This window comes from Anas acuta, chromosome 3, assembly GCF_963932015.1.
Source record: "Anas acuta chromosome 3, bAnaAcu1.1, whole genome shotgun sequence".
Classification (NCBI taxonomy): domain Eukaryota; kingdom Metazoa; phylum Chordata; class Aves; order Anseriformes; family Anatidae; genus Anas; species Anas acuta.
The window spans coordinates 4,020,210-4,040,657 of NC_088981.1; the positions used below are offsets into that span (position 1 = coordinate 4,020,210).

Genomic DNA, 20,448 nt, shown 5'->3' on the forward strand with positions numbered 1-20,448 from the left:
TTATTACTAGCTTTATCTAAAGAGCTCCTTGCAGGAGCCCAGGGTGTCAGTGGTCATGAAAAGAGCAGAGCTGGGATATAACAGTATTTTACACCCCTCCAGGCCAGACAATTAACTGAGGCCCGTTAACGTCTCAGGTCTCAGGCCTAGATCCCGAGCAATGGCAAAGACGTGTCGGTTCTCACGGAGAAAAGGGGAAAGACCCCTCGCTTCATGGCACTGATCCACCTGCCAGAGAAGGGCAGATGGCAGGAGAAAAATTAAATAAAGCAAGGCACTGCACTGCTTTAACAATCTTCTGGGCCTCACTTTCAACGGAAAACTGCCACAATCTGGTGGCAAGAGGACAAGAAACAAATCACCTTCCTGTGGTCAGCTGCTACAGAACTCAGGAGCTGAGCCTGGCACAAGAAGGAGACTCACGCTGACCCTCCTCAAGGACAATCCCCCCAGCTCCTGTTGATAGCCACACACACGGAGCGGAGCATCTGCTCTGGTCCGGGGGCTCTCACTGGAATAGTCTCTGCAAGAGCAATGTCATACGAGATGTCAAAAACAAGAAGCAACATGTTCGAAGGGTGCCACTTGGAAATAAAGCCCTGCTTTTATTGGATAGCTGATCTGCTAAAAGCAGTTATTTGAAATATCTGCAGATCGCTGGGATCCGTGAATAATTGCTATCTGCACATCTCAAATTCTTTACAGTTTTGCTGTTAGACATAGCTGTGCATGTCTATAAATAGTAGAGCAATGTCGCTCACTGCATAATACAGTCTCTGTGCTTTTACAACTCATCATGAACTTCTATGTAATTTATTTTTTATTGAAGAATTCCAATTAATGGCTTCCTGGTGATTTTAAAGCCTCAAATTATCAGTCTCTGAAAACAAAGCAGAGAACATAATTATCATAAACCGAGAATTTTTCATTTTGAAGCTTATCTGTTTGTGCTAAGTATCTTGTCTGTAAGTAATTAGTGCCTTTATTTTTTTTTCAGTAAAAATAATGACCATTCTATGCTTCACATCCAAATTTTGTTAACTGCTAGATGTACTGTATATATTATATTTGAAAATGCACCACCTTGGACCAGCTTTAAAGTATTTCATCAAATGATAATGGCAACAACAAAATACATCTGTTTGTCAGAATAAATTACATGACATTTAAAAAAAGCTATTATATCTTTTTCTCTTCCTTCAAAGAGTAAAAGCCTTTCAAAAATGTGCACTTCTTACTTCTTGCTATGGCGGCACAGCACGAGGAGATCGGGCAGCTGCTCTGTGGCTGCCGGTAGCACCAAGCTGCTGATCACAGCCCATCGCAGATACCTGTGCAGCATCCTTTACGTGGATACCTCAAAATGCTTTGCTGGAGATAAGACCAAACACAGTCACATGTGTAAAATAGCACCGCACTCAGAGCTACACGTAGGCTAAGTTCTTCCCTGACTCCTGACCTAATTCACCAGTTGTTTCCCTTCAGATACGTGGGACCATGCCCTTGTATCTCATGGAAACCCTGCAAAATCAGTGCAGCTGTTGAGCAGAGCCACCAGAGTATCGCCGGGCATTTTGTGTGGTATCCTACAGCCAGCCAGGAACATAAAAGAAAGTCTGATCCTACAGACAGCATTCCTTGCCTGGATTTCATAATGATAGAGGAGAGAGGATCCCACCGAGCTGATACCCCTTGTATAACTCTGTCTGGTCGAACACCTGGCCTCTCTTAGCAGAAGATGTGATTTCTGGGATGACGAAGAGAATTCCTCCCAGAGAACCAGGACCATTCTGCCTACGCTTGGGCCCTTTCTGGCTGACCATGGAGCTGATCACTTCACACGATAAAACATTAGGATTATTGATTCTTCTCCTTACAGGAACTATTTCCAGACAACAATTCATCACCAAATTATTCCATGCTTCAAGAAGTCCGCCAAGCACAAGGGCTGGATACTCAATTTAGGGTAGATAACTCATAATGGGAAAAAAAAAAAAATTGAGAATTTCTCAGAGACAGTTTAGAAATGAAAAGGAGCAGCAGATAAAAAAAAAAAATAAAAAAAGCCTCAAAATAATGCAGCCATCTCTTATGTAGCCTTTTATGTTAGTAAAATCATTCTTCAATGGATTGACTTCAACTGTTGGAGGCCAGGAGAGGTCTCTCAACACAGGAATAACTGCCCTAGCCGGGGACGTTATGCGATTCCATCTAGCCACAGAGTCCTGAACAAATTTGTGAGCACCTGAAGCAGCATCAGACAGCCCTGCACAGGAGGGGCCGCAGCGGTGACGGAGATGCCTGAAGGGTACGTACAGCTTCAGGATCTCAGGGAGGCAGCTGCAGCTTCAGCTGTGGGCAGGAGGAAGTCCTGTGACCACCGTGACACCTTTGTGTTGTGCTTGGCAAACGCAGCTCAAACCAGGGAGCGAACTGAACCAAGACTGGAAGCAGCCAAGGCAGGTAACAGGAGAAACCTGCAGTACCTTTGCAGAAGCACTGGTTGTAAGGCAGGAATTTAACCCTGACACGTGATACGGTGAAATCCTGCTCCTGATTGGTACCTGGGGAGCTGGGGTGGAAGGGAAGCACGTATATTTACCATCAGTCTGGTGCCAGGAGCAGGAGACGCGTGTCACTGAGGTCTCAGTCGTGCACAGACCTTCGCGTGAGCTTCCTGCAGTCTCCCTTGACCGCTCAGCGTCGGGCTGTTTGCAGGTGGGATGCTTTTCCCAGGCCAATCAATCACAAGCCGAAGCACAAGGGCCTGCCCCACCTGCTGGTTTGTAGATGTGAGCTGCAGCCTCACCCCCATCTGCCTTGAGCAGTCTGTGTCGTAGAGGCCCCCACAGCAAAGGGCCACGAGGACAGAGGGAGACCCTGGCACATGCCTCTGGTCCTGCATTCGCTCAGCACAACAGATCATCCCCTGAACCACAGGGCGAGGTGGGGACCGGGTCCAGATGGGAATGAGAATGCCACGCCAGCCATTCTCAACATCACAAGGAGTAAGGAGCTGAAGGAGCCAATTCATTCCCAGGTTGCCCCAGACTGTTAACCAAGTAACAGTCCCAGCCTCAGAAAGGCTGCTCTCTGCCAGACACCCCCCTCTCCACGGTCTGCAGGCAGGCATCAAGCTATCCCCTGCGTTTATCATGTAGTAGACACTTCCTAGAGGGAATTTCAAAGGAACCTTGGAAAAAGATCCTGATCCCATACTTTTATATCATAAATAGACATGCATTAAAAGTACTAAGTCAAATTAGAGTAACATCTCCTTTGGGTTCCCCTGCTGCCTCGCCAGGGGGCTCCTTGATCGGTGACCCCCGTGTGGCATCCCCACTCCTTGCATGGCTTGGGTGGCAAATGTCCCTTTGAAATGTGAATGGGGTTTAAGGTCCCTGCCTGTCCTGACCGTGGCACAGATCGGAGCTGGTGATCGGAGCCCCAGCTCGTATCTCCTGCACCCTTGAACCAAGATCCTCAGCTTCGCTGCTGAGCTCTCTCTCCTTTTGGCAGACATCCAGGCCAGCTGCTAAAATAAATCTTTTTTTTCCCTGCAAGCTCTGAAGTTCTTCTACTGGCAAAAGGTAGCAATAGTGGTGGTGTGTCTTGGCGTTTATCCTAACTGTGCAATCCACCCCGAGCCACCTCGCCCCGCGCCTCCTAACCGCACGGGCAGGACGGAGCAGAGAAGCGCCGCCGTTCGCCGCCTGCCTCCTGGTCTCTTTGCTTCCAGGCACTAAGTAAATGTCAGCTTTTTGTGCCGTGTTACATACATTGTTAATTTTAAAAAGAAATCCAATATCATTGTTTTTCATGCTTGCTGAGGTGATTCTGAAATTTAATAAAAATAGTGGAATTTTTCATTAATGGCAACCAGGGTTTCAGCCAGCACTAGCTTTCTATAGCAGCAAGGCAGGAGAAGAGATAAAAAGAGGTCATCCTCATCTTGTTACACCGCAACTGTCTTCAGTCACAGCCTCAATAGCAAAGAATTCAAAACATTGCTATTGCCTTACTGATTAATGTAAAAACTGGCACAAGGCATTGTATTCAAAGCACCTACAAATACTTGCAGGAAGGGATTTGCTAAGTGTCTTCAAACATCAGGCCCGGTAATGCTTTCTGCAAGGCAAAAACGCAAGGGCAAGGAAACCATGTGAAATATTTTCCTGCTCAGGGAACCTTCCTATTGCTGCAGGTCTGTGGGGAGGAACACACCACAGCTATCAGGATAGGAACGAAGCATCCTGCAGCCTAACCCTGCTCCAGAGGTGGCACATCCCTCGTAGGACCCCACCTGCAGCAGGGGGCCGAGCAGAGAGGCGTACGGCTCGTGGAGAAACACTTGCTGACCCAGTGGCTTTGCAGCTGGCAGAGTCTAACCCCTACGGCAGGCTCCAAAATGTTCGTTTGCAGCTCGACTGGCAAAGTACCTTTACTCGTATTTCTTCAGCTCTTCTGAATGTCCAGACCTTTGGAAGCTGCCCTGTCCAAAGCCTGGCACCATAGCTCAGGTAGGAACTGCGCTGCGACCCCTAATAGCTGTACAGCCGGAGAGCAGGGATCAGCAGGGGCCTGGCCTTCCCCGAGTGCAGCTCTGAGGTCTGCCGCCACCACCACATTAAGGACGAGAACCAAGGGGAAGAATGTGAAAAAAATATTTTGCTTCCAAAGTATATTTTCTTTATGGCTGCTATTGGAAAAAAAAAAAAAAGTAAAAAAAAAGTTCTCCGTTAAAACTAAGCCGTGCGGTATTTGTTCTCCTGACTTTGTTTTTGCAGAAGGGCTCCCCAGGTCTCACCCATATCTGAGGCCAAAGTAAGTAAGGTCCTTCCTCTCCCCAAAATCTTCCATTACAAAATCAGCAGTTTATCATCTCTTCTCCCAAGGCCACCATTGAGTGGCCACCTCACAGCACGCTTACCGTCAGCAGAAAATCGGGGAAGTCAGCCAGTGGCCAGCCACACAGCACGTGGGGCGCAGGGGAGCACCGGCACGGTGCAGGTCAGCCAGCCACCAAGCAAGTGCCTGCCTGTAGGTTAACCAAATAAACGCAAACAAGAACGACACCCCATCATCTCAGTCCCTTTGGTGTGTTAATATGCCCATCAGGTTGTATGGGGTGGTTGGAGGGAAAACCAGAGAGAAAACACCTCCACATAGTGCACTCTCCCCAAAAGCCAAGCCAGCTGCACTGGCACACACACCTGTATCTCCCCCTCATCAAGACCTTAGCTTAACAAGAAAAATTGTCCCCCTTTCCCTCCCAGTCCAGCCCCTTGACATTCAGAGGCCACAGCATCCGCTCCCTCGGAGCAGGAACACCGACAGAAGTTCAGCCTGGGGTTTTGCCTCTGCCAGCACCACCCCGACCATCAGCCGTGACAAACCCACAGCAGCGCTTCTGCAGGAAGACTCAGAAATACAAGCAACCTTTTTGCAGAACAGCCCTCTCCTCTCTTTCTGCAGATTTGCATTTCTAAATTTTGTCCTGTCAGCATATTCCCCCCAGCATCCCACCCCCCGGCATCCCTACAAGCGTGGAACTTATTGCGGTGCAAAATTCACTGGGTTTTCCCCCAAATCCCCCAGTTGTTGTTTCTCTCCCTGAGCACCAGCAGCATGGTTCGGGGCAGGGCCCCCAGCCTGGCAGACCGTGTCAGACCGTCCCACACGCGGCTGCAGAAATCACTGGAAGCTCTGGAGCCAGAAATGGCAATCCCGAGTAATATGTGATAATGAGGAAGACTGTTCTCATCTCCACTGCGGAGCACTGACCTTTTAACAGAGCAAATGTCAGGGAGAAATACACAAATGTGTTTAGACCAATATCAGGTGCTGCTCTGCGGGGGTGCTGGCTCAGGCACAGGTACAGCCCCTGCTGCTGTCCCTGCAGAGCAGGCGTGGTGTTGCAGGTCGCTCCTGGAGAAAGCAGCCCTGGGATCAGCCTCAGCGCCAGAGCCTTACACCTAAAGAATGGCACCGTGCACAGCCACGAGCTGCTTCAACAAGGGGGAGGCCTCTGGTGCTGTGGGAGGGGTAACAGAGCCAGAGGACAACGAAGCAGTGCCTCGGGTGTGATACCCCACGGGCTATCCAAAAGCCCTCTCAAGTTGCTGCCTTCACCAGGAAGACTTCTGGTTTACAGAGGTGGCGGAAGGACAGAGCTTGCAAAGGAGTCAGAGGTAAACGGGACAAGGTTTGGACCAGAGTCAAAAGCCAGAAGGGCAGCTGGCATGGGTCAGGATTTAAACCCATTGCTCAGGATGACTTGTGGCCCATCACCTGCACATCTGGAACGTCTGGGCAGTCTTCTTAAACACTTGGTTGGTTCCCCTATCAGCTGTGGAAGAACTACCACTGTATTCTACGGAAAATAGAAAAAAAAGAAAAAAAACCTGTTCCTTACTCTTCCTTCTTACTCTTCCTGACATAGTGACAATAAAGGGCAGACCTGTGTGATCCTGGGTATCATGTCCACCTCTCTTCCTCAGCCCAAGGAAGTCTAACAGGACACATTTCTAGAGATCCAACTATTGCACCCTGGTGAGCCCTTAAGTTAAAGGCATCTCCTAACAGGAGCTGCACCTACACGACAGGCCAGAACAACCGGTCCCTTGGCTCAGAGGCCATCACACACACCTGAAAATGGCAGAATCAATAATTTTGCACTGCAGACTGGAGGACACCAGGCACCTTTTGGTGCTGGCTTTGCCCAATTTGTCAGGCACAAGTGAGATGTATGTCAGTGCACGTGCTCTACACTGTGTAAGGAGGACACATGGAGCCGACAGCCCTCGGTCCCTTTTGAGGATGCCATCAGCAGGGCGAGAAGATCGGTGCCCAAAGCCAAACGCTGCACAGGGTGAGATCCTAGCGCCCAGAGGCCTGCACATGTAACCCTGTGGCCGCATTTCTTATGCTGGAGAGGAAAGCCTGAGAGGCAGAGGCACACATAATTGGTTATTAGCTCTTTGCTTCTGCCTCACCATGAGGATGTTCTCCCTGGATCTGCAGAGCGTGCCCCAGACTTGGTGCCAGTGGCGGTGCCATAGGGATCGCACGCGGAGGGGCTCGGCTGGTGGGTCGGGGCCACGAGAAAGCAGCACCTGAGGGCTGAAAGGGAAGAGTCCGAGAAGTCAGCAAACTGTAATTACAAATTGTTGTTCTTCCTGATTTAGCGATGTTGTTAGGGGGGACAGGGGAAGGTAATAAGCAGAATTTTCTAGGAAGCACGCTGAAAATAAGGTACTAAGAAAAGTCACTGAAAATGTCAGGCAAGCCAACAGGGAAAGGTCCAAGGAGCAAGCAAAAGCACAGCATATACTTTTTCATCTATTCAATCTGACCCTGGGCCCGGTGCCACAATCTTTTTAAGGTTAGTGGTGGGAAAGCTGCCTTTTGAATGTTTGCAGAGGCCTATTAACATCCTGTGCTGAGGAACCTTAAACCCCAGGTAGTATTTCAGAGGAAATGGACAGCACAAAACACAGACTGAAAATTAACCACAGCAGACCCCGGGCCTAAATAAGTTCCACTAGCCCTTTCTGAAATCACTTAAAGGCTTTCCTTCCAGTTGGACTCCTGCCCAACCACTTTAATAGGTGCAGCAGGCGGGGGGAAGAGAGGGAGGGGGGGGGGAGAAAGGAGAGAAAAAATAAAAGGGAAAAGAAACCTATTTGGCTGCGTAATTTAAACATTCCTTGCAAAATAATAATAAAAAAACAGTTTAACAAAAATTGCAACTGTAGCAGGATCGGGAGGGTAACTCGGCGAAATACTCTGCGGATGGCTGCAAACCTCTAATGGAAAGTTGTGTAAGTGGCTGAGGCCAAAGTAGGCATTAATTACAATGAAAAATCAGTTTAGTGCAGGCCACAACTAAATTGGAAGCTGGTCCTCTAGGTAAAACAAAGAAAGTGAACAGAAGCTTTAGATTTGATTACATGGCAATACAAGAAAAATGTGCTGTATGTTGTCTATTATTAAAGCTGCTTTTGGGCCTTCTGTGTGTGCCTAAGGGATTTTAATAAAAAATTAGTAATAGCCCTGCTGCCCTGGCTCACTGTGGCTTTTGGAGCGTTTGTGGGTCCAAGGCTAGTTCTGCAGTACAAATTAAGTCACTTTAGACAAGCAACCTTGAAAGCATTAGACGATAGCAAAGTTCAAACGGCACACTCCTGCTGTAAGAGGACAGTCCCTTGCTGGAGGCCAGCTCTGGATTTAGAAGCAGCAATACAATTTCATCAGGAAAAAAGCTCTGCAACTGTTATATTTGTCTCCGATTATTCCTGGCAACACTAGAAATGCAGAGCCAGGTTCATAAACACCATGCAAGTGTATAAAACACTGCAAAAGCACCAGCTAACGGCAAAAAAAGTCACCATTAACACAGGACTTTTCTTTACATATTTTTACAAATGCTAACTCTAACTTTCTTTAATTTGATGTACCAACATTAATAATAATGTTTTTATTGCTAGTATCAGCACTGGGTCTTTGGCATGGCTGGATGCAACTAAGCCAGGAAAGTTCACTGGGATTAATTTAAAAACACCCAAAAAAGGGCAAATCCACCTCCCTCCCCCATCTCCCAAGTTTGTAAAGCTGACTTCTCTAATCCCATTTATAGAGGTAGTTATTTTAAGGTGAAATTCATTACGTTCAGTATACCTATACATCGGTGGATCCAGTTCTGCCATTAAGGCCCTGCCCACAATTCTCTAAAATCCGGGGAAATATGGGCAAAAGGAACTGTAGGGCTAAAGAGGCAAGGAAATGTCCAGGGGACTGTAAGTGACTTCAGCCCCAGTGGGTCTCCGTCCCTCCAGTGCTTCATGTTTTGTGGGGCACAGCTCCCAGATGGGTAAATATTTGGTGTTTTAGGTCACACACATTGACCATTTCCTAGGAATGCTGCCCAGCCCCAGAGCCCTGCCTGGATACGTTTAACTGCACTCTCAGGTTGCCAGCGTTTGCTATTTTAGTATGAGTTGCATCAGGTTTTTGTGATTTGCACTGCAAAGTCTCCTCCTGAATTACTTTTTTCACCCTCAAGCCCATTTTTGCTGCTCTTCTTGATTGCAATGCACAGGATGGACAATTCCAAATCCAATTCCTTTCTAAAGGGACCAAGTGAGGATTAAAAACAAGAACCAAACAAAACCGGAAAACGAAACGTCTGCCATTACCTTAACTTCACAAATTTTAAACCCATCTCGTGATTTTTCACGCCTGACCCATGACCAAGTGCACGAGGTTGTCAGTTTTGCAACTCTCACCCTACATGTACCGTCCTGGCGAGCTGTTCCTGGGGAGGGCGATGCTACCAGGTACGAGCAGCCCTGGGCTCGCGCTGCTGGTCGGGGTGCCACAGGCAACGATGTCCCCAAGTGCTACGCTGCAGCAAGGCTTCTCTCTGGAGTGTGACCTGGATGTGACCCAGAGGAGTGCTGGAAAGGAAATAACTTTGTTTTCAGCTCCTTGCCACATATGAGTTGGTCTTAAAAATCCTTTTATCCCAGTCGCATGTGGCTGTACGCACGGATTTATGTCACCATGTGCTCCGTGGTCCCTGCTCGTACCAACACCGTTCTTCCTTCTGGTTGTGAACTGTGTTTTGCCATGTTGGGAAAGGATGTCACGAGAAAGAACAATCCCAATTTACATTTCAGTGACTAGCAAAGCGATTTTATAGCACATAACCCACACAGAACCAGATGACTTTTGAACACAAGTTGCAACATGAGCACTGAATGCATGCTGAACTCACAGTAGGTGCTTTAAAAAAATTAAAAATGAAAATGAATTTTTGGCATTCCCCCAAAAAAGCACCACTGAAAACCTGTAAGTTCATCCGGAGCAGAACATCAGAGGCGGGCAGCTCACTTCCACCATCTCAAGGTCCCCAGGGACCCCATGGCTGTGAGCTGTGCCCCCTGCCACCTCTCCCACCAGAAATGTCCCTCCAAAAGCCCCACTGCTGCCACCTCCTCCAGCCACCCTGCTGCCTCCTCCCAGCAGTGCTGGCTCACGCAGCCTCCCCTCACGCAGCCCACACCTTCCCCACCACGAGGGTGTTTTCAGAGGGGCTGAGCCACCGCAGGGGCCGTGGGGCAGAAGGGATTTCCTTGGGAAAACCTGCTGGCACTCAGCACGCCCAGGTGCTGAGGTTGCACAGGAAAACATGGCAAGCAAAGAGGGTGGGCAAACAAAACCACCGCCGTGCCTAGCACTCCCCAGCAGCTCTCCCGAGCTGAACTGTGAAGATGTTTAATCGCCAGCCTGCCCGGTGTCTGCTGGCAGGAGCTGCCCACCGACACACTTGGTGGGAGGCAGGCGAGGATGGGGGCACAGCAAACAGCCCTGTGGAGCTGGGGCCTTATCAAAAGGAAACCAAAAAAACTCTTCGTGTATAACCCACGGACACGTCTACATGCGCTCACAGGAGTTTGAAACGCGTTGGTACACTGGTGCGTGCAGACATCGCTTGAAGATGCAGACTTGTTCCTTCTCTTTCTTCCCAAGCCTGTTTACTTGTCCTAATGAAAACCCGCCGCCTCGAAGGCCTGGCACCACATCTGCTCAGCGAGTGCAGGAGTGGTCTCCAGAACCAAGTCTTTCTCTGCTATCTCTTATGCTAAGATCTGTGAAAAAACAACGTGGAAAGGGGAAAAAAAAAAAAAAAAAAAAAAGAAGAAGAAAAGAAAAAAAACTTTTGTCTGTGGATTCAAAAGAGCCCTCTTTATGCCAGATTCATCTACATTAAATTGGTCACGACCTTCCAGGTGTCTTTAAGGTTGAAGTGTTTGCTGGACCATTTAAAGCTCCTCTCGCGGGCTCCGGCGACCCTCCTGACATGGAGAGCCAGGCTTTTAAGAGTGTAGCCACCTTGTCAATGCTCAGAGGTCACTAATAGCCTGCCTTGGGCCTTCCAGCGGGTCGCGTTCGGCTTGCTAGCCCGACACAAAGGAACAGGAGAGGAAGGCTGGGGAGGGGGATAATTATCATGCTCCCCCCCCCCTCCTCTCTCCCTCTCTCCAGGCTGAGAGTTATGCTCCATGTCACTGTGTTAATGCGCTTGCATCCAGGGAGACACATAATGCTCCTCTCAGCCCTGTTTATTAGTGAGATCCATTTGCGAAAGGCCCTTCTTTTGTACCACAATATGAATGTGCTTTGATGGCAAATAATTACGCTAGTCCTTTTGACATGAGGATCCACAGGCTGCCCTAGTTAAGCCAGTAATTAGCCTGTCCTCCTTTTTTTTTTTTTATTATTGAGAAACTACAAATTATCCTCATATGAGCACTGGCCATTCCTTTTTCTCTTTTCTATTCTGCCTCCCTCTCTCCCTCTCTCCCTCTCCCTTGTATCTCTCAGCACTTTGGATAAGGGGAATGCAGCTGCACTAGAGCAAGATAAAGCTCCGCCATCAAGATGATGAACAATTTGGATGAAGAGGCTTCGAGATGAACACAAAAGCTGAAGAAGTGCGGCTGATGCAGCCCCGGACAGCTGAAGAATGCTGCAGTCTGCAGATGAATAGCCCTCATTTGTGAATATACAGATTTTCCATGATGAATAAAAACTGAGTGTAGGTCACAATAAATAAACTTTTTTTTTCCCTTCTTCTTAAATAATAATTCAGGTTCCCGGCACCAAACAGCTGTAAATTGAAGGTTGTGCTTAGTTTTCTCAACTCTCAAAGGGGATAATTAAGCTAAGCTCATATTGTTTGATATATTAGTGTAATGATGAGCTACTATATTCTGGCTTGTTTCGAGTTATTTTAGTGTGTTTTTTTTTTCCATTATCTTTTTTCTTAAATTACATTTCAAATACATTTTAAATGTAGAAACGGCATTTCTGAAACACAGTTGCCCTGTGTTTGGGTCTATCTGAAATGTATTCATATAACATTTAATTAAAAGATGCAACATCCCCTTTTCCCGAAAAAACATGGAGGTAAAAATATCAACATTATTTGACTGGTCCTGGCAATCTCACTCAACTGCTGAACCTTGATCCCCACTGGTGCCAGGTAATCAGATGGGGCTGTGTTCTTTGTCAGTGCAGGTTATGAACCTTCTGAAGCTCCAGGACAGGTATTTCTTGGCAACCCATCTTGTCCCATGTTTTTTCATAGATCAACAGAAAGCAAACAATTTCTGATTTTACCTGGATAAGAGGCTTCAACCAAACCAAGACACCACCGCTGATGAATTTCTCTCCCTTTTTTCCGTCTCTGTTTCTCTCCCCCGATCTGACACCACCTTTAAAACAGCAGGCACGCAGCACAACCACCTGGCTGCAGGACAAAACGAAACTGGGGTGTACCCTCCAACTGGTGGGCGTCTTTTTTAGGATGGTAGACAAGGCTCTGGGGGAGATGGAAGCTTCTCCAATAATCTAATTTGTCTCTGAGTCAATTTTTTGCATAAAGATACCAGAGAAGAAGTCGGAAGGCCTCTCACCTTGAGGGGCATTGCTGCCTTCAGCCACCCACTGCCCTCCATTGACCAACCTGTTGATACAGGCTCCGATGCATGAAGAGGAAAAGAAACCAGTGCAGGCCCAAGTATGTTTAGGCTTCTAAGAAGGAAGAGGCAGTAAAATGCAAGGGTTTAATTTTCCAATGACTAGGTTTCGACCTGAAACCCACCCACAGTAGGACTACGCAACAACAGCATGTTTAGCTCATCTTTTTCCAAGCCTTTTCCACACCAAGCCTTTTCTTCTTCTAACTCAGAGCCCATAAAAAGCCTAAATATCCTGACCTCCTAAATACACTAAAACTCTGTACTATGGAGTATATTACAGAATATGGAAATAAGTGGGCAATGTACAGTGATTTGAGTTTGAGTTTTAATGTTGACTATAAACTTCTGCCAACCTACAGCAAGCAGACTCTTCTTTTTGTCCATGTTTTGAGAATTATATTTAAAAACTGTGCTGTGGGGTTATTTTCTAAGGCTATGGCACAGCTTTATGACATGGTGAGTAGACAGAGTGCAAACGTTTCAGAAGAGAATAAGAATATCCTACATCTTGGCCTGTTTCTGGAACCAATGTCAAGACACATGTTTTTTTATGGTTCAAAAATGTGTGTGAATTGTTCCTTTCATCTCTAGTTTGGGATCAAAGGGGAAACAGCCCCTCTGATATTTACAGCATGACTAGAAAGAAACTCCAGAAATCTTCCACCGAAGGCCGTTCCTACGAGGGTCACCAGCTGCTTTGTGCAGCCGAGCTGCTCGTGTGGGCTGGGTGAGCATTGGGGCGCTCCACGGTGCCCTGCCAGCCCCAGCACCACCCCAGTTTCCCAGTGAGGACTCCAAGCCATGCACCCAGTTGCTTGGCCTATTCTGACTGGGAGGAAGCGGCCCAAATGCGGTGGATTGCAGGGGGTTCAGGATGACATCCCCCATCAGCGAGGCACTAAAGCTTCGCCCGTACCCCACCACCCTCGTGCTCCTCCCATCGGGCAGCAGTGAGATTTGCCACAGAAGAGCTGGTCCCAGCTTTCTTCCTAGGGACACCCACCTCCACAACACGCTACTCACAGCTGCCTTAGGAAGACCAATTAATAGGAAATCACAGGCAAAGGAAAGCAGATTGTTTCTTTGTCCCCACCTGGGAGAAATTTCCCGTGGCAGTTTATCTGCGACAGCGCCGCCGCTCGCCAGGCCACCAGAGACCACGAGTCTTCCCACCAGCTGCAGGGGAGCTCCTTTCAGGTCATTCCTACACTCAGAGAAAAATGAAACCCTCAGAGCTTTACAGTACCAAATATCAGAGAAAAGCACAGACCGCATGCTGTCCCTGAATGCCCGGCTCCCAGGGCCCTGCCAGTTTGCTCACAGGGGCACTGGTTGTGCTCAGACAGCCCTGGGTCATCTTCCAGGGCCCACTTACACCCCTGATGGATTCCCAGCCATGCTCACGGTAACAGCTGAACATTTATTAACTCTTTTCTCACTCATTATCTGCCCCCCCTTAAAAGGGTGCTCGCAGCAAAACCAGGATCAATAGTTCGGAAAACAGATTTTTTATTTGACAGCTGTGTAAGAAACGTGCCTTTAATTTGTGTATAGCCCCGGACAGAGCGAGTCGTGCCAATTAAAGACTCCAACATCTACAAAGTTATAATTCGTACTGCTGGTAGGACCCTGAATTTCCCGGAGCTGCACTGTGCCAGGGCCTGCCCGTGTCCATCAGTGGGCAGGAGGAGACAGCTCCTGCTCTGGAGGCTGCGATTTCAGTACGTCGAGAAGTCAGGAAGGGCTGAGGACCAGGTGAAGGGGAAAAAACCCTGTCCTTCCGTAATAAATTCAGCCTCAGTTTGCGCTGTTATAGGATTTCAATTCCTTCAGATTATGCCATCTGATGTAAGAATCATGTGCTCAGCACAACCGCTGCTCCTCCTGGCCTCTCCCAGAAGAGCCGGAGGAGGTAAAAGGCACTGGTACCCTGCGGGAAGCCCCGCTCGCACATGCAGAAGTTAAGACTCACCCAAGGGATCATCAATCAGTAACTCACTTTAAAATTCTCTTTAAAATGTTTTACTAGCTCACTTTACTTGGCATTTTTATCACTATTTATATCTCTAAAGCAGTGATATAATTAGTAAAGCTATTAATGTTTCTTATGTTTAGCCTTACAAAAGCCACAAATATCTATAAATCTGGCTTACAGCAAAATAAATAATGACAATAATTCTGTCAAGCATCAATATAATTTGCTGGACAGCATTGTGTAAACCAAGCAAATATCTGAACCATTAATGAGCTTAATCTGTGCCATTTAACTGCCCCTCCAGTAAATTGTTCTGCAGGCCAGAGAGGAGCGTTCAGGTTAGTTTCTTTGATAACTTCCCTCCTCTGCTGGCATTTGCTTTCCTACAAAAGTGACTGGCCTGACATTACCCAATCCTAAAGGAGAACCAACACCAAACATTCTCCTACCACTTCACCGAAGCTCCTCCCGAGACTAAAATTCCTATCAAATGTGTGCGAAAGGGTTTTATCCCACCCTTGGGAATCCTTGAGAGCTCAGAGATGCTCATGTTCTGCACGGATCCAGGTTCTTTCAGGAGCACAAGCACCAAGGAGCCCCCCTGCCTTCTCCTCTCTCTCCACCTGACAGCCAGCTTTCAGCACTGAGGCGTTTCAAACCCAGCATCCCCGTGTTTTTCCCCTCGGGCTGGGCTCTCTCCTGTAAACCCACATTCATACGTCATGCAGGAGGAACTTCACCTCCAGAACATCAAACCAGGATGCTGAAAAGCCCTGCTTGTTATCAGATTATCTGCTCCCGATACGGGGACTTACGTGGAAAACACCTGGATAGCTCCAGCCCCCAAAATTTGGAACCACAGCACGTGGCACCCTTTGTTCTCCCCATACTCAGTTTCTTGCACTACTACCGGTTTTCCACATATGCGCAAGCAGCAGAAAGCTTAGACCACATATTGGTGTTTGCAAAGCAAAAATAAAGGAAATTCCCTTTCTCTGCTGCCTCTAACCCCACGAAGGGCATTGCTCCCTTCGCCAGTGAGGTATTCAGACATGCCCTAAATTCCCTATGCATGCCTAGAGCTACCAAAACCCAGGCAAAACTGTTATAAAATGCTATAAAATGTCATAAAACGCTAGAAGAATACAGTGTGCTTTTGTCCTCTGTATCTAAATACCATTGGAAGGTGCAGGGGCACCTGCAAAATCAGGGCACCAACATCTGAAAACACCAGCAGCCAAGCACCCTACAGCCTCAGGGCAGTTTCCAGGGTTCTGGGGAAGAAGCCATGAAGAGAAAAGGCCTTGTGACTGCTCTCCATGTCATGGAGGCTGGAGACCAAGCTGGGTTGACCTTCAGCAGCCCACAGAAAAAGTGTAAATGCTGATCTAAATACAAAAATACTAGCCAGAGCATTACCATTTTCAATAACAAAATAAATGTCTACCCTCACGAGCGCTGAGTAATAGGCCTTTTAAGTAAAAGTATTAGAAGAATATATCAGCTATAAGATATAATACCAGCGACTACTACCACAGGATGGGCATTTTTAACTTTCACTCTAAAATGACTGGATGATAAGAGAGTACAATATATATTTTGAATTCAGGGTGAGAAGATCTTTTTAATATAAGTGTTTTATGATGTAGTCATACATCATTTCTAACTACAATGCTAAACAAAACACAATCCTTTTCTGAAACATAGATAATGATGGATTTTTGTTATTCTATTTTATTCCGTACGATAATTTTTCACCCCAAACTTATTTTATTGATGGCATAAGAAGGTTCCAGTATATCTTTTTCATATCAGAGACAGTTTCATGAAAACTGTGAGCTAAAATTCAAGTGTTATTACAGAGGAAGAATTTTTGGAGACATGTTCGTTCATTGGGATAGTCCCCCACGATGGAATTAACGGAGATTAAAAGGAACAGGTATGTTCTGCTGATTGCCTTGGCACTTGAAAACCCCTCTGATCTCAGAGCAGGAGTTTTGTGGGTATTATTGTAATAATGGGGATCTTAGAAGAAAGGAGGTGGATAAGCAGACGGGAACTAAATCCAATAATGTTTGTACTGTCACAAAGCCAGGAAGGTTTGGGATATGATTTAATCCTATGGAGCAGGCCTACCCAATACTCCTAAGCAAGAGATAAACAAATAAATAAATACAGTAAAACAGAAGTATATCTGCAAAGTAAAACCCCTCGCCTTTCCCTTGGTAATTTTTTTTTTCCAGCTCTAAAACTCGCCATCAATTTGGCTGTGTGCTGAGAAAGAATCCCAACAAATTGCTGCCTAGTTCCTTTTATAGCCTCAGTGAAACATGACATCCAAGGAATTGCCTGTGCTTTCTGTTTCTTTGCTTGTTTGCTTTCCTGTGTACTACCAAAGCAGATTGTGTCAGTACCTAGAAGGAACAAAAATATTTTAAGTACTGACTACTGCAAAAATATGAAACACCTTTTTTAGTACTTGGTTCAAACAGAAGAATAGAAGGAAGGAAAAATGGGACATACCCAGGCATTTCCCACCACTTCAGAGATGTAGATGGCTGCTCACTGCACCGCTCCCTTTCAAATTACCTTACAGTGTCTACCTCAATAAAATTCCCCCCAAAATCTCTTGTCCAAGAGGCAATTGGTTTGACTTGCTTACACTGACACAACAGCCTTTATCAAAAAAAAAAAAAAAAAAAGGATCTAACATTTTCTGTTTGGGAAGATAACAGTAGTGTGAAGTTGCACAAATTACATCATACCTGTGTGTTTCCAGGAAGTCTGAACGAAGCACCCCAAATGATTACACGCACTGTAGTTCAGAAGTCAGTGGAGCAATGCTGAGTTATACCAACCGATGAGTTGACCCATGTCAGACATCATCTTAATTCCCTGGGTCTGTCTGCCCCGTGCAAAGCCACCCAAACAAGCTCTGAGTTGAGCTGCTTTGGGCAATCACCTCCATCTCACCCACAGCCCTCGTGGGGCTGCAGTGGCCATCCCACCGAGGCTTTCCACGCAACTGCAGTACTCACTTCTCTGGGTCAGAAAAAGTCACATCCCAAGCTGTGGATCAGAGGTATCCCTTCAGTCCCTGTCCTCCCCTGATCACTCCCAATTGTTGTCTCCTTTATAATATGGTAAATAATGCTTGGTTTTGACAGGTCAAACTGTTCTGCACGTACCAGGTAGACAAACCTTTGCAGTGAAACCTCTGGCAATGAGCAACTTGCCAGTGGGCAGTCCCAGATCATGCCAGGGACCAAGGCTACAAACTGGTTAAAAGGAGGGTTGCTTGCACGGCCTATGAGTAAAAAGGTAAAGCTCAATTTCAGAAACATTTTTAGAAGATGAAACTGAAGGCCAATCGCATGTAAATGCCAAGGAGGCAACAACTTCTTCTCATCCGCTCCACTTGGAGACCTACCACCAGCCTCAACCTCTTTTATAGCAACACAGATCTGTACAGGGATTATGTTCAGCTGAGCTCTACCATGTCACAGACTTGCACTTCAGAGATAAAGATATAAACCGAAGAAAATTTATAACGAGAGGCGGGTGAGCTCCACCACCAGCAGCCAGAGACTGTCTCCGCTGTTTAATAAGGTTAAAAATAGTTTGATGGGAAGCACTGGAGCAGAGGACTGTGACACATCTGCAGCAGAGACCCAGGGCCTGCTTTTATAGCAGTTTAATAAAAAAACAGGCCTGTAGTTGTTCTTGTTTTGAGTTCTTACACTAACCACTTTGTCTATATACCTCCTGAAGCTTTTGGCTGTGGTGCATAATCAGAACAATAGCTCAGAAGAAGCCAGCAGTCCTGGTTACAATTAGTTGGGACTATTTTAACTACCTGTTGGGTTGTTATAGGTTTAAGAAGGACTGACTGGTGAGAAGAGGGTTCTGGCAAAACTGCCTCTGCTGACTTAAGGAGACCTTTGGATTTATTTTATTTTGAACTTCAACATCACAGTTTGGAAAGGCTGTTTTTGAAAATCAAGATTGTGGTTCCCTCTACATTTCTGCATGCTCTTTTATGACTCTTAGGTCTCCAAGGCAGCCTGTATTCCTTCTTCATACCCAGTGGCCAGCACAACAGCATCCTGTCCCTGGCTGGCCTCGGAGCTCAGTCGAAACAGAAATAAAAACAATCTGAAGAACAAGTGAATCACAGACATCAGCATGAACTTTGCCTAAATCCTGGATGAACACCCCCACACCACCCTCCCACCCCCATGAAATCCACAAGGGAAAGCCTGAATGCATTAAACAAAAAGTTATTAAAAAATTAAATGTGACAGAAGCTCCCTCTCAAATAAGAGGCAGCAGAGACTGAACTGTGAGAGTCCTGGCTGCTTTCATTATCTATTGACCCAGGCTTCTTCTTTATGGTATGCAGAAAGCAAAAGATTTAACTGATGGCAACAGGAGCGGAGATTTGCAGGTGGGTGCTGTGGACAGACTCGTCCTGGGGAGCTGTGGGGAGGGAGTTCTGACCATGCTTGGCAAGGGGCTGCGGTGGACTTTGCAGCACGAGAGCGCAGCTACTCAGCTAATTGGAGAAGATAAAAGGCAGGTTTTTATGAGACAGCCACTGTCATTATCACAAATGAAGGATAAAAACTTGAGCAGCTATATCCCATTTTACCACAGGGAAGTCTCAGAAGGAAAAAAGAATTATCAAAGTTTTAGATTGTTCCATTTAACCGCAAGAAAACTATGTTAATGTAACCTTAAAGGTTTAACTAAAACCTATGAAATCAAGGCACATCGCAGTTCAGGCCTCAGCTTCTTCCCTAACCTACCTGTAGCCCCTGGACCACGCAGCCCACAAATTCTGCCTGTCTGGGGACACCATCTCATGTGGACAGAGCAGGAGAAGAGTGGGTGGACCCTCACAGGTACGTAATTTTGCATCTGTGTTTTGAAGTTCGATGTTGTGTCTCTTGTGCAGAGATTTCAGGTGGTTGCATTTTCTTGTACATAAGGATTTCCTCACCGCAGAAACATACAGGGACACCACCCTGCTGATTCTTGAAACCCCAACAGCAGCACCCAGCACAACTTTGCACCTCTAATAATACATATCAGAAGTTGGTTCACTTTCAAATACATGTACAAGCAGTTGATCAATTTTTATTTTAGTATTATTTCCCAACTTCCCTGCTTGCTGAAACACCAGATTTTAAACGGCCCAAAGAAAGAAATGCCAGTTTCACCCCACAGAGGCCTCACTTTAAGTTGCAAACCCAATGCATTGCACTGGGAGGGTGAACAAGACTTCCACAATGACACTGCAAGGGGATGTGCAAATCTCAGCTGCTAAATTCATTATTAAAATAGCTATTTTTGGTTCTTATCAGATGAGAAAGATGAAAGAGGAGACTCGGAAAGAAACACATGAAGAAGGCGATGTCTTGGATGGTCGGAACACTGATGTAATCCCCAGTGCCATAACAGGGTGTGAACAAGTCTACAGGGCAAAATGCACATCCCTGTGCTGTTCACAAGAAGAAAAATAGCTCTTGGAGCTACACACACAGTCTTATAATTTCTAGTTTTTTCTTTCTATGATTTACTTCTTGTCATGAAAATATAAAAGCAATAAACAGTTTATCCATCAACAAATCTAATATAGAACTTCACTTCCCAAAGCACAGCCACAACTGAGTTAAAGAAGCGCTGCCAAAGCATCCCAGACCAAATCTTTCTGAACTTCTCAATTCTCCAAATTTAAGCGGAAGCCAGACTGATTTCTAAAAGCAAAAATAAAAATAAAAATTTAAGAAGCGCCTACAACTCTTTCTGTCCCTGAAACCTGCCACGCTACACCAGAGCCTGAGCAGGCAGCAAGAAGCACATGCTTTAATGGCCAAGTTTTAAAAGCCCTAAAAGTCTGGGTTTGTAATGAAAATACTGACA

The 20,448-nt window shown here is 46.4% G+C and overlaps 1 protein-coding gene across 17 annotated transcripts in view; it reads right to left on the reverse strand.

The window, feature by feature from the left end:
* LOC137853213 (uncharacterized) overlaps positions 1-20,448 on the reverse strand; it is a 224,386-nt gene that overhangs the window by 143,469 nt on the left and 60,469 nt on the right. For 13 of the 17 annotated variants that reach the window (XM_068675325.1, XM_068675324.1, XM_068675322.1 and 10 more), the window contains 2 exons: positions 13,642-13,752; positions 12,483-12,600 (listed from right to left, as the gene is read on the reverse strand). The exons of 1 other annotated variant lie outside the window; for it this stretch is intronic. In XM_068675325.1, the coding sequence (XP_068531426.1) occupies positions 12,483-12,600; positions 13,642-13,752 (229 nt within the window). Of the gene's footprint in view, positions 1-10,045; positions 10,653-11,782; positions 12,317-12,482; positions 12,601-13,641; positions 13,753-20,448 lie in introns of those variants that run through there. 3 more of the 17 variants (XM_068675331.1, XM_068675330.1, XM_068675328.1) reach the window with 3 other exon arrangements.